This window comes from Stegostoma tigrinum, chromosome 29, assembly GCF_030684315.1.
Source record: "Stegostoma tigrinum isolate sSteTig4 chromosome 29, sSteTig4.hap1, whole genome shotgun sequence".
Classification (NCBI taxonomy): domain Eukaryota; kingdom Metazoa; phylum Chordata; class Chondrichthyes; order Orectolobiformes; family Stegostomatidae; genus Stegostoma; species Stegostoma tigrinum.
In genome coordinates, this window is record NC_081382.1 from 32,940,258 (window position 1) to 32,953,074 (window position 12,817).

Below are 12,817 nucleotides of genomic sequence, written 5' to 3' on the forward strand. Positions count from 1 at the left end.
CTGTCCCCCTGCCCGATGGGATATTTTTGAGGAGGTCAGACAATCAGACTTCAATATTCACAGTCCATCTATTATTTATATGCAGCCACCAGCAGTTTTTTCGGGTGAAGATGGTGGGATACTGATAATATCACTAATAATTCAGATGTGGGTTCAAATCCTACCAGGGCAGATGGTGATATTTAAACTCAACCAACAAAATCCAAATTGAGAGCTAGTTGATTCCTTTAGGGAAAGCAGTCTGCTGTCTTTACCTGGCCTGGCCCACATGTGACTCTAAACCCACAGCAATGTGTGGCTCTGTATTAGTCTCACAAACATTCCATTGTGGGACAATATGCAATGGGCAGCAAATACTGGCCATGTCAATTGATGCCCACATCCCATGAAAAAGTAAATTAATTTTAAAAAGCTTTCCAAATCCTGAAATAGCTCCTGATGACCCAGATGCCAAAGGTCAATCCTTTCAGGAAAAGAAAATCAAAAATACTATGAGCAATTCCAGAGTAATGATGTAACCAGTCTTTTTACTGTGTGCTGTCAGTGTATAATAAAATGCCCATAATATGTTTACATGTATGTAGAGCAAAAATAACCATTTCTACAAAATAAAAGGTATCGAATCTGGTAGAATAATACTGTTTGTCATGTTATATACCACCCTCTGGAAACTACCTTACCACAAACTGAACCATTTTCTCTCCCATCAAGCTGGTATTTCGCAGAAATAAAAAGCAGCCACTAGAGTTTGAGGCATCAATACATCTAGGCAACAGATGACATTGGATTATGTAGCAAAATGCGAACAGTTCAATTTGCAGTTACTCGCCACGATAGTTCCTAAATGTTCCGTTGGCTTTAGTGATGGAATTACTTCCTTAAATGTCTCTCCCCCCCCTCCCTAAACTGATTATGAGCAACGTTCACTGTGGGATACGGTACAACACGTGTCAACTTATACAGTCTGTCATCATCACCTCATTTTGTTAGATACATGGAACCTACAAAGCGACACTTCCATTGGTTCACGCCACGCCGGCGGCACCGTGTCATCGCCAAGAGCTTCCGGCTCCTGAAAGCCCCTTCGGACGCTGCTGCAGCTCCCGGGTGTAGATTTGCCCAGTTGCCCGCCGATTATTCACAGGGAGAGGCCAGCAGCAGAAGCAATGTTAGGGCGGAGAGCAGGGCTGCCCAATGGCTCAGGAGTGAGGTGCAGGACGCGTTGCAGTTGCCGCCTTCAGGGTCGCAACTGCCCCCTTCACACAGGATACCGGTGAAGCCTTTGGGGCAGATACAGCGCTGCTTCTGGTGACAGGTCCCGCCGTTCTGACACAACAGAAGCTCGTTGTCACAAACGTTTGCTGCAGGGAGTACATTCACAAGAGGATACAGAGGAAAGTCAGAAGCAAAAGGGAAAATCTGATACTTTCACAGTACACGCTGACAGTTTATAGCATTCTTGACTGGCTTGTGTGTTAATAACACTCTTTTTGAAAAGAAGTTTTAGATGTCCAGTGGTTGCCCAGAACATAGAACAGTACAGTACTGTACAGGCCCTTTGGCCCACGATATTGTGCAGACCTATTATCCTACTAAGATCAATCTACGCTGCATACTCCACATTTTACTATCCTCCATGTGCCTTTCCAAGAGTCGCTTAAAAGTATCTAAAGTATCTGACTCCACTACCACTGCCAGCAGTGCATTCCACACGCCCACCACTCTCTGTGTGACGACCCTACCTCTGGCATCTCCCCTATACCTTCCTCCTATCACCTTAAAATTATGCCCCCTCATAACAGTCATTTCCGCCCTGGGAAAATGCCTCTGACTATCCAATATTTTGTCTTTCCTAAAATCAACAGGATCCCCACCCATGAATGTACTACCATTACTCCCACTGAAAAATTGGCAGGACCCCTAATCAGGATAGGGTCACTTTGTCAGTTTTTTATTCAACCCATTTTTCCCCTAACCAACCTGTTCAGAGATGTTATTACATACCTCTGGAATTGGTGGGACTTGAACCTGGGTCTCAGTACAGAGGCAGGGATACTGCCACTGCACCACGAGAGGGCTTCCACTTTGTCAATTTCACCTCCAACGTTTGCTTAAATCAGGTGATTGAAGTCCTGCTCCAAATATGAATACACAATCCAGCCTGGCACTACAGAGTAATGTGTCTCTCAGGAAGACATTGAAACAAGGTCCCCACTACCCCATCAGATGGTCCTTACCGGAAGAAGATCAGGGGAGCTGGCCATTTATTTGTTGGAACTTGAGGCTTTTTGGAACAGTGACTTCATAAACTATTAATCATGGTGGTTGTGAAATGCTATAGCTATAGAATCCCTACAGTGTGGAAGCAGGCCATTCAGCCCATCAAGTCCACACTGACCCTCCAAAGAACACCTCACCCAGACCCACCCTCCTACCCTATCCCTGTAATCCTGCATTTCCCATGGCTAATCCACCTAACTTGCACATCTTTGGATTGTGGGAGGATGTCCACACATTAACGGGGACAATGTGCAAACTCCACACAAGTAGTAATCTAAGGCTGGAATTAGACCCAGGTCCCTGGTGCCGTGAGGCAGTAATACTAAACACTGAGCCATTGCACTGCCCACAAAGGCACTATATGAATGTGAATCTAGACCTGTGCTTTCTGCTGCTTTCTGAAACCTTTCAGCAGCTATCTTGTCTGACCTCATGATGTTGCCAGCTACAATAGCAGAGAATGTGAAATCCAGATGACTACAGCCCACTCCACTCTGCAGTCAGAGAGCTGCAGCTCAGTTTCTTTCTTTCAGCATCTAATGTACATTAGATTTCCACTCTTTCTCTGGAGCACTCTGTGCTATCAGCCATTCTTTGGTCTTTTTAAAATTTATTATTGAGGAGGCTGTTGGCAGGGGCTCCTCACTAACCTCACTGACACTGGACACAGGAAAGGTACTTCTGCAGAACAGTAGCCAGGTCTGAGGTAAACTTTATACCGTAATGAGATTAATGCTAATGGTCTGTTGTATGTCTCTTAACTCACTGTTAATGTCCTATATATACTTACGGAAACAGCCTAGTCTCCAGTAATATCCTGGTTTACAATCCTCACACTTGAGGCCTGTGGCTCCTGGTTTACACTCACAGTGCCCCGTCTCATTGCAGCGGTCATGTCTTGATCCGAGATGGTTGCAGTTACATTCTGTGAAATAAAGACACATTTTACATGATGGTGAATGGAGGGATTGTGGTGCCTTGACATTCACCAGCTCCTGACATGCTACCAGCCCAAATTACACATGCTGTTCTGAGTACAGTGTGTTTTATTAGCCTGTTTCCATGAAAACTTTAACATGTTGAGCAGCACAAGTATGCAATCTTGCGCTCGCAAGACAGTTCCTCACTGATCCATAGAAGTGATCGGTTCTATATAATCTGGTTAATGTCTCCATCCTGCTACTTTTGGACCTTCTCCTTTGATTACTTGTTTATTGCTTCCTTTGACCTGGGATACAGCTATCGGAAGAAGATGTAGAATTCACTTAAATTCTATTCCCTCTCCATCAGCCTCACAGGAAAGAAGTCAAATACCCACTGGGTATGAATGCTTCAAACTCACAAGCTTTCAGTTGAAGCCAAATGGATGACCCATTCTAGCATTTGGCAAGGGCAATAAGAATCGTCAATACACACTTCAATTGAGTGCATCGTGAAGGAATAGCATCGCTGCACTGCCAGTCAGTCCAATCTCCTGGGAAATGCAAGTTTTGCACCTGGACCACTGGGTGGGGCATGTTTGGGAGAACATCATTTTCAGAAAAAAGTTTTTCTTGCCAAACTAAATCATGTAGGTACAAGGCTTGTTGTGTAAGGGCTTTAGGACTCCGCAGTAACCTTGTGATTAAATCACAGAGATACTTCCCACTGGGTATAAATAGCACAGTGTGGGCAGAGTTAATTAGCTTTAAGAAAAGTAGCACATGTCAAGAATAGTTTTTCAAGAATGTAACAGTAAGATTAGAGCCTAGTAAATCTCAGATTACCATAAGTAGTAATAGTTAGTACTAATCTGCAGTAAAAAGAGTTCTAAATAAGCCTAAATCTGAAGACAGTCCTTGTGTATTGTCTTCTCTTCAGCCAATTTGCCTTAAATTTGAACTCTTAGATGTAGGCATAAGACAACAGGACAAAAGACTAAGCACCTTCTGAGGGATACAGAGTGACCAGGTTTCTTTGTTGTCTGGGCTGAAGGTTGGAGACATATGGAGGCAAATGTAAAAGTAAAGCTTATGAAGATTAAACGGACAGCACCAGTTTAGATTCTGCAGTATCCAAAAATAATGAGGAGCCCACTGAGTCCCTAGTGACAGTGTCTCAGCCAGAATTCTGCAGTGTTACTTTGCTGTGTGGTTATCCTGTTAAAGTGCACATGTTGTGTTAGCAGCTTCTCCTTGCTCTGTCTCTTTCACCCTATCATTGTCAAAAAAAATGTTCCAAACTAATGATGTCAAGCGTCTCTGTGCCAAGAAAAGGTTGGCTTAATAATCGAGTTTTAAGGTACATTTTATAAATACATAAGAACACAAGAACTCAGAACAGGAGTTGATAATTTAGCACCTTGAGCCTGCTCCACAATTTAATAAGGTCGTGACTGACCTCATCCTGGCCCCAATTCCATTTTCCTGGCCTGTTCCCTTAACCAGGTACTAATTAACCCATCATTAAACCTGCCTATCTATTCCTTAAATTTATTCGGACTTCCAGCATTCATCATACTCTGGGGAAGTGAATTCCACAGATTCAACATGTAATTCCTCCTTATCTCTGTTGTAACTTTACTACCCCTTATCCTAAAATTATGACCGCTCACTCTAGTCTGTCCCAAGGAAGAGAAGAACCAATTTCTAGGGTTTGTTACACTGGAGAAGATAACAGGGAGGAGGTGGGGAGAGCCATGAAGGGATTTAAATATAGGAGTAGAATTTGAGGCTCTGGGTGTTTGTGAATTAATAAAGGACAGAAATTATGTAAGAAAATCTTGGGATATAGGCAACAAGGTTTTAGAATGGCAAGGGTTCACTGAAGCTGGAGGATGGGAGAGGTCGTGTGATCAAAGTGGCAATGAGTGTGGAATTCATAAAGCAGATGCTTGAGAAATGAGAAAACTAGGTGATCCCATGGTATGCGTTCTGAAGATGAAGAGGATGTAGGGTCAAAAAGTCAACTTGTGCTCCACCATGGATGTGGACATTCTCTGGTTCAGGTCAGAGGGTTGGGGAGGGGGTTGGTGGGGGAAGGGTAGGGGGTTGGTGGGTGGGGTGGAACTGATGAACAAGGTCAGTGAGGAAGGTAAGTCTGAAGAGAATGGCTTCAGTCTTCTCAGTACTTACCAGAAAAAAAAATTGGCCTTTTGAGCACTGGATATCAAACAAGAAAGTCTGGTAACACAGAAATGACAGATAGGCAGGTTGAGAGTGGGTCAAGAAGTAGAGCTGGGTTTCATCTGCATACGTAATGGAAGCTGATCCAATGCTACCAAGATATTATTAAGAAGATAATTGGAGCTCAGTGAAGGAGTGGGAAGATAAACCATTTGTCAAGACAATTTGTCTATGGTTTATGGACTGGACCCAAGCGAGGCAAATCCACTGGACCAGGGTAGAGCAGAGTAGTGTAATCGAGTGTATTTAAGGTTGAATAGACAATGAGGCCACTGTATCTCATACAGAAAGTAATTCATTCCTTCAGACAAGACTATCCAGGTTTATGAGAGGGTGGAGATCTGAATGGGGCAGTAATGGGAGTGGTGGACAAGAATCTGGGAGTTGACAGTAGGTTCAAGAACTTCAGGGAGGAAATGGAAGTTGGAGATGGAGCAAGAGTTTCTGAAAACCAAGGGGTAGAGATGTTTTGATATAAGGGGAGCAATGACTCTGCTTTTGAAAAGGAGAGAAGGACCATTTAGAACAGATCTGTATAACTGTCTAAAAAGCTTAACCTAAGCACATTTCAATTACAAGATAATAAAATGTGAGGCTGGATGAACACAGCAGGCCCAGCAGCATCTCAGGAGCATGCTGTGTTCATCCAGCCTCACATTTTATTATCTTGGATTCTCCAGCATCTGCAGTTCCCATTATCACTGACACATTTCAATTACAGCAATTTCTGAATAGTTCACTGAGCTTGTGGTAAAAAACACAACTCAACTTGAGAGAATTTTAGAGAGAGTAGGAACTGCAAATGCTGGAGAATCTGAGACAACAAGATGTAGATCTGGATGAACACAGCAGGCCAAGCAGCATTGGAGGAGTGGGAAAGCTGATGTTTTGGGTTGAGACCCTTCTTCTGAAGAAGGGTCTCGACCCAAAACATCAGCTTTTCTCTTCTGAAGAATGGTCTAGGCCCAAAATGTCAGCTTTCCTGCTCCTCCGATGCTGCTTGGCCTGCTGTGTTCATCCAGCTCTGCACCTTATTTGAGAGAATTTTAGCCTTGAATTTTACTATATAATTTTTATTCTCCTCCAATTTTACAGTTGGGTAAAGTCTGAAATTGATCAGTATGGATCCTTAACCACTCCAGAAACTGATCCTAATTTTCCCAAACCGTGGGTCAGTGGTTCGCACTACAGCCTCATGGTGCCAGGGACCCAGGTTCAATTCCACCCTCAGCTGACTGTCTGTGTGGACTTTGCAAATTCTCCCCGTGTCTGTGCGGGTTTCCTCCAGGTGCTCTGGTTTCCTCCCACAGTCCAAAGGTGTGCAGGCTAGGTGGATTGACCAGGCTAAAATTGCCTGTGGTGTCCAGAGATGCTTAGGTGGGTTATAGGGGGATGGGTCTGGGTGGGATGCTCCAAGGGTTGGTGTGGACCTGTTGGGCCGAAGGGCCTGTTTCTGCACTGTATGGATTCTACGACTTGCAGTACATTGCAAAAGACAGCCAGAAATAAACTATCCGCGAGACAATGCCATCACTGATGGAAAACATTCAATTGTAAGGGTTGCCTGGTCTTTCAAATGTACTGCAGAAATCCAAACACTTGGGAGGGAGACTTTTGACATTGATATGGAGGCAGGGGGGAGTTGTTTTGCCATCTGACTGTTTTTACACTCAATGAATCAAATTAAAATCGAGCAGTGTGTATCTCAGGCTGCTGATTGTCTCACAAAGTCAAATTTCCCTCCCTACAATTTGTCTACATTATTGATCTGCCTTGACACTTAATTGAGTTATATTGATAGATTGGAGAAGGTGAGACTTTTTTCCATGGAGAGAGGAACGTTGAGAGGAGACTTGATAAAAGTGGATGGCAGGAAACTATTCCCATTTGGTGGAAGGATTGAGAAGGAGAGGACACACATAAGAAACTGACAAGCAATGGCAATGTGGGGAGAATCTGTCTCGTGTATTGAGTGATTAGGGTCTGGAATGCACTGCCACAGGCTGTTATAGTGGCAAGTTCAATCAAGGCATTCAAAAAGGACATGGATAATTATCTGAAGGTGCAGTCTCACGAGGAGAAATGGTGCCAGGTAAATTACTCTTGCAGAGAGCCAGCATAGGCACACTGGACTGTTGGCCTTCTTCTGTGCTGTAACCATTCAATGAGAAGGAGGAACTCCTAATGTTGCTGAACACACCATGTCCTGGTGTGTCATTGATAGTCCTCCTGAGAAGTTCACAGACCACGACATTGTCAATGAAGATCTATGATTGTGGAGGTTCTGCTAAAAAAAAAAGTAATTAAAATGTTGCACTGTCACACATAGCCCCTTGTTGAGGCGGTGCCAGGCTTTGGGGGTAGTAATACCATCTTCATAACTTGCCTGAGCCCAGTAAGAGCAGTAACTGCTTAATGTTTGCAAAGCAATTCCCTTGCTCCTCCTCCCAACAGCCCTACACTGTCCATCAGAAGCAGGATGATAGCTGCAACACAGCTAACAGAATATTAGATATTCCAAAAGCAAAACAAAAATGTAAAAGATTGAGTGGGATGTCTGAAACAAAAAAAGAAAATACCGGGAGTGGAGTGGCTTGGGCAGTTCAGATGTGGGTTCTTTGCCAGATGTTGTGTCTGTTTTTTTTTAACCTCTCCTTTACCTTTCTTTTGTTCCATTGTCTGTCACATTTCTAACTCTGAAGGCTCCTCACCTGAAACTTTAACCCACCTGCACTCTCCACTCTGACCTTATTTTACTGCTTCAAATATTCTGCCAAATTCAAGACAAATCCTTCCAGAAGTGAGATTGCCTGGCACGTCAAATCCCATCAGTCAATTCACGGTCTGAAGAAGGTCACTGGATTTGAAACATTAACTCCGCTTTCTCTCCACAGATGCTGCCACGTCTGCCGGGTTTCTGCAGCAGGTATCTGTCCTGCTCCGGTTTCACAATCTTATCTATTGGAAAGGGAAGAACCTACTTGTTCTAAAGTTGAAAATAAACTGGAGATCGTAGGGCTACTAATCTAAGATGAAAAGCTGGCCTTCTGTGAGAGTGAATGTTAAAACAAAACTGCGCAACCCGCTCAGAGTTAAGACTGCTCTTACTGACCAATACAGACGTTCTCATCGTCGAGTTCTGCTGAGGCATTGCGGTAGTAGCCCAATCTGCAGTGTTGGCAGTGCTGGCCTCGAGTATTGTGCTTACAACTGACACAAGTCACAATCTTGAGATAGTCAATGTAACTGCAGCGATTGGAGTGCCCATAGCATTCACAGTCTGGAGGGAGAGTGGATGTGTTTGGGGGGTAGGAGGTGAGGAAAATTCAACAGAAACATCAGTGCAAACATCAAGATAAAAGTTCTTGAACGGGAGGAAACAATTTTCAGGCTAAAAACTTAGTTTTCAAAAAAAAATCAATATATAATTTCAGGAACGATATTAATTTCTCATTTAACAAATTGATTTTTTTTCATATTTGACAGAATCAGTTGGAGGAATTCATGAAGACATGTGATGAAAAGATTGAAACAGAAGTGACAGAAAGATGAGATATTTTCATTGGCTTGAAGGGTTAAACAGAAAAATGTAGAAAACAGACTCTAAATTTTTCCACAGTGCACTGTTTTAATTCTCCTTAGAATCAGTAAAATGAAGAGTACTGAATCCAGTACGATGAGCAGAATAAAATTTTTTGCAGTACAAACTTAACTCGAAACCTATATTAGTCGAGATCAGGACCAATGTTTGGAAGTACCACTCCATGTTGTGATTAATGCCTGAGATGGATTTCAGGGCCATTGGAGGTTTCAATGGAAGGCTAAAACAGATAGGTATTGCCTTTGGTCGGCTGGGAGGAGGAAGACAACAGACTATATCCCTCGCAAAGGCAGTGAAAGGTAGTTTGTAGGCATCCGTCAAACCAGGCTAAAAAGGTGATTTCTGTATCATTGGATCATTTTGCCATCCCCAGGCTTTCTATTATAATCTTTGAGGAAAATAATTCAGAATTATGTTTAAACCATGGACAGGCAGTGAAGTACTTACTTTCACTTAAATGAGTATCCCATTCCATGTGTTCCTGCTCATCTTTCTTAATAAATAGTTAGCTCCATTTATTAACTGCAGGCATTTATCTCATTTCTTGGTTCATTAGTCCATTTTGCATCAAACAAAATAAACAAAAGGCTTTGTAATGATCAAAAGACTCCTGAAACATAATGTAGTCCATTGTGGTTTATTTTGGCTATCATTTTATAAACAGTATTATAGATGGAATACTTTAAGCTCTAAATAAGTTTAGAATCTATTTATGTCTGTAGAATACTTCTAAGCTGCAAAGTCTTACCTGTATTCTGGATACTATTGTTACAGAGAACCAGATTATAGTTCCTCTTAGCTCCATATCTTGTTCAATAAAATAAACACTCGATTGAGCCTGAGAGCGGGCTCCCCGCTGGTTTGGATTTAAATGGTTAAGCCTGAAAATATTCCTTTATTTCTTAAAAAGAAAGCAAAATATTTGAACTAACTGAGGAATGAGATGTAAAATCCCCAACGATTCCTTCAAGAGCCAAGTTCTTTGGGATGTATATTCGGAGTGTAATATTCCAAATCACAGGCAGTAACACTGCAGGCACCATGATCTCAACAGCTCTCAGTTATAGAGGTAATAGGAACTGCAGACGCTGGAGAATCCGAGATAACAAGATGTAGAGCTGGAGGAACACAGCAGGTCAAGCAGCATCACAGGAGAAGGAAGGCTGACGTTTCGGGCCTAGACCCTTTGGATGAAGGATCTAGGCCCAAAACATCAGCCTTCCTGCTCCTATAATGCTGCCTGACCTGCTGTGTTCATCCAACTCTACACCTTGTTAGCTCTCAGTTATACTGCTGACAGCCATAAAGGCACACTCTTATCAGCTATTTCATTAAGTTCTGATTCAGAGATGGACTCTTGTCACAAAACCAATGGTTAAGGCAAGTTTGAGTTTATCTGATAATTTTGAATGAAACAGCACAGATTTTGCAGAAAAGCTGATGTTAGATTTCGCGGCCTGTTTCACTGCCATTGTCAATGTACTGAGCCATTGTCATTTTAATCTTCTCCAGCTGGGGTCCAGGTGTATATTAGTCAAAGTTCCAGATATTCATTTTTGAATAGTGCTGTTGGAGAGGGAAGAATCCTGTGACCAATCTGTGGTGCAGTTCATGAATGGTCAGGTATGAAAAATCCTCTCCACAAGCAGTCTTTCAAGTTTAAACCTAGCCAAATGAGAAGTTGTTGGTTTAGGAATGATGGCACAAACTCAGCACAAAGATAATACACATCTCCTAACTTGTTGAGAGGTCCTCATTGTCTTAATCATGGAATGAAACTGGACTTTCAGAATTGGATAACACAGTGTGGAATACAGCAGGCCAGGCAGCATCAGAGGAGCAGGAAAGCTGCCATTTCGGATCAGGACCCATCTTCAGAAATTTTCCTCAGAATTTTATTTCAGAGTGTTAACTTTCTGAGGGGTGTGGAGCAGAGAAATGTGGACAAGGATAGAAAATAAACAAAATCTAAACACAGAATAGCTCTGAAACAATCTAAATGCTAAACTAGAGGTTCACCATCTATTCTAATTATGTCCCTACCTTCAATATTCCCCTGTTCTCTTGGTTTAAACCTGGGCTGTGTTTGAGGTGGTTTTGGTCTTTTCTCTGGTGCTTGAAAAAGTTAAAAACAAAAATCGTTTTATTGGTATTGCCACGCATAAGGTTTTAGAAAAATCAGGGATGTGAACAAGCTGAGACAGAATGTGTTACGTTTGAGTGTGATAGCAGTGCAGCTGGGTAAGAAATGAAATTAATGGTAGAAACGAGAAGTTATTGTGATAAAGGTTAAGTATGGACAATCAATTTTAACTTCCGTCATCTGATTTTAATATCTGCATCTTTGACAAAATAAAATAGCTGTGGAACTCCATAGCATAGTAGTAGTGTCCCTATTTCTGAGCCAGGAGGCCCAGTTTCAAGTCACACCTGTCACATAGGTGTGTAATAACATCGCTGAACAGCTTGATCAGGTAAATATCTGGAATGAATTTTTTTAACATAAAAAGAGCAAGATCACTGAGTCAAGATAAGTGAAGTGGTTATCTGACCATGTTGAGCCAAACTCATGAAATCTAAGAGAGATAAACAAAAATAGTCTGAACCAAATTAACTTTTTTATCAAAAGGCAGTGAAATGTAATTAAGTGTAAAATAGCCCTCATGTCCAATGTTTGCTGTAGACCTTTTGAAAAGTTTCAAATATTGGGACAAAAGGTGCTTGCAAATTATCCAGTTTGAAAAAATAAAAATCGACATGGGAAACAGCTTTTGGGCAGAGCTGAGATGGAAAATAGATTTGTAACACAGAATTGAAAATGTTCTCTCTTTCCTTGGCTATTTCAACCTCTCCAAACAGTGACAGAAACATCTATTCACTCAAATCTCAAGGATATTTAGAAATTTTGCCACTGCTGAAGGTACAGGATATTTCTTGGACAACTATGGTCTCAGTTCAAAATCCAATACCTCAAGAATGTGAGGGACTTCTTTGCAAATTTTCTGGTGTTTGTGTCTGTGTTTTGAAGCTGTGTTCTATTACTTCTCTCAGGCTGAGTAATATTCCTCTTTCTTTCACTGAAATAAACCATGTTATTGGCTCCTTTGCTTTGATTTGTATGACGTTTTAATTGAAAGGTGACATAACTGTTTGCAAAAAAAAATTTTAATCTTTGTTGTGGCCAATAGATGAGGTTAAAAAGAGGGAAGCAGATTTTCCCTTCTTTATCTGATTGTGACACTGACTGCTACATCAAACCTATGTGTCCTTTAACAGGATTGTATCTTTATACAGATGGTAAAAATACAGCATAATGAAAGATTGAACGCATGGATCAGAAATGTTTCCTCCATGTTGAATTAAGTAATATTGCCCCTGGGAGCAATAAGCTTGCTGCAGTTGGACATTTGCCTCTCAAAGAGGGGAAGGGAAAAGTAGATATGGTTCATAGTCAAACGTTTTTGGGTGCAGGTAGGAATGTGAAATTAAGCCACAACCGGATCAACCTTGGTCTTATTGAATGGGACAGCAGGTTCGAGGGGCCAAATGGCCGACTCCTACTCCTATTCTGTATGGTCCTCAACACTGCCTAGCAATCTGTGATGTGATTAAACAAATCCAGATATTGCTGAGGTGAAAGGTATAGGTGGACAGTCTACACAAGTCCAAAATTGCAGGGTGGGACAATCATGCACCAGAGCCCAAAAATAACTTGTGAAGATTTCAGATTGAGGTGGGAGAGCACAGGGACTGACCAGGTAATGGTTAACAG

General features: G+C 41.9%; 1 protein-coding gene across 26 annotated transcripts in view; it reads right to left on the reverse strand.

Moving 5' to 3' along the window:
• Positions 1–507: 507 nt before the first annotated feature.
• Positions 508–12,817, reverse strand: part of LOC125465462 (netrin-G2-like) — a 105,128-nt gene continuing 92,818 nt past the window's right edge. For 18 of the 26 annotated variants that reach the window (XM_048559034.2, XM_048559037.2, XM_059638157.1 and 15 more), the window contains 4 exons: positions 11,089–11,160; positions 8,557–8,724; positions 3,071–3,205; positions 508–1,361 (listed from right to left, as the gene is read on the reverse strand). In XM_048559034.2, coding sequence (XP_048414991.1) covers positions 1,135–1,361; positions 3,071–3,205; positions 8,557–8,724; positions 11,089–11,160 — 602 coding nt within the window. In that variant the 3' untranslated portion in view covers positions 508–1,134. Of the gene's footprint in view, positions 1,362–3,070; positions 3,206–8,556; positions 8,725–10,298; positions 10,711–11,088; positions 11,161–12,817 lie in introns of those variants that run through there. The other 8 variants (XM_048559040.2, XM_048559038.2, XM_059638162.1 and 5 more) reach the window with 2 other exon arrangements.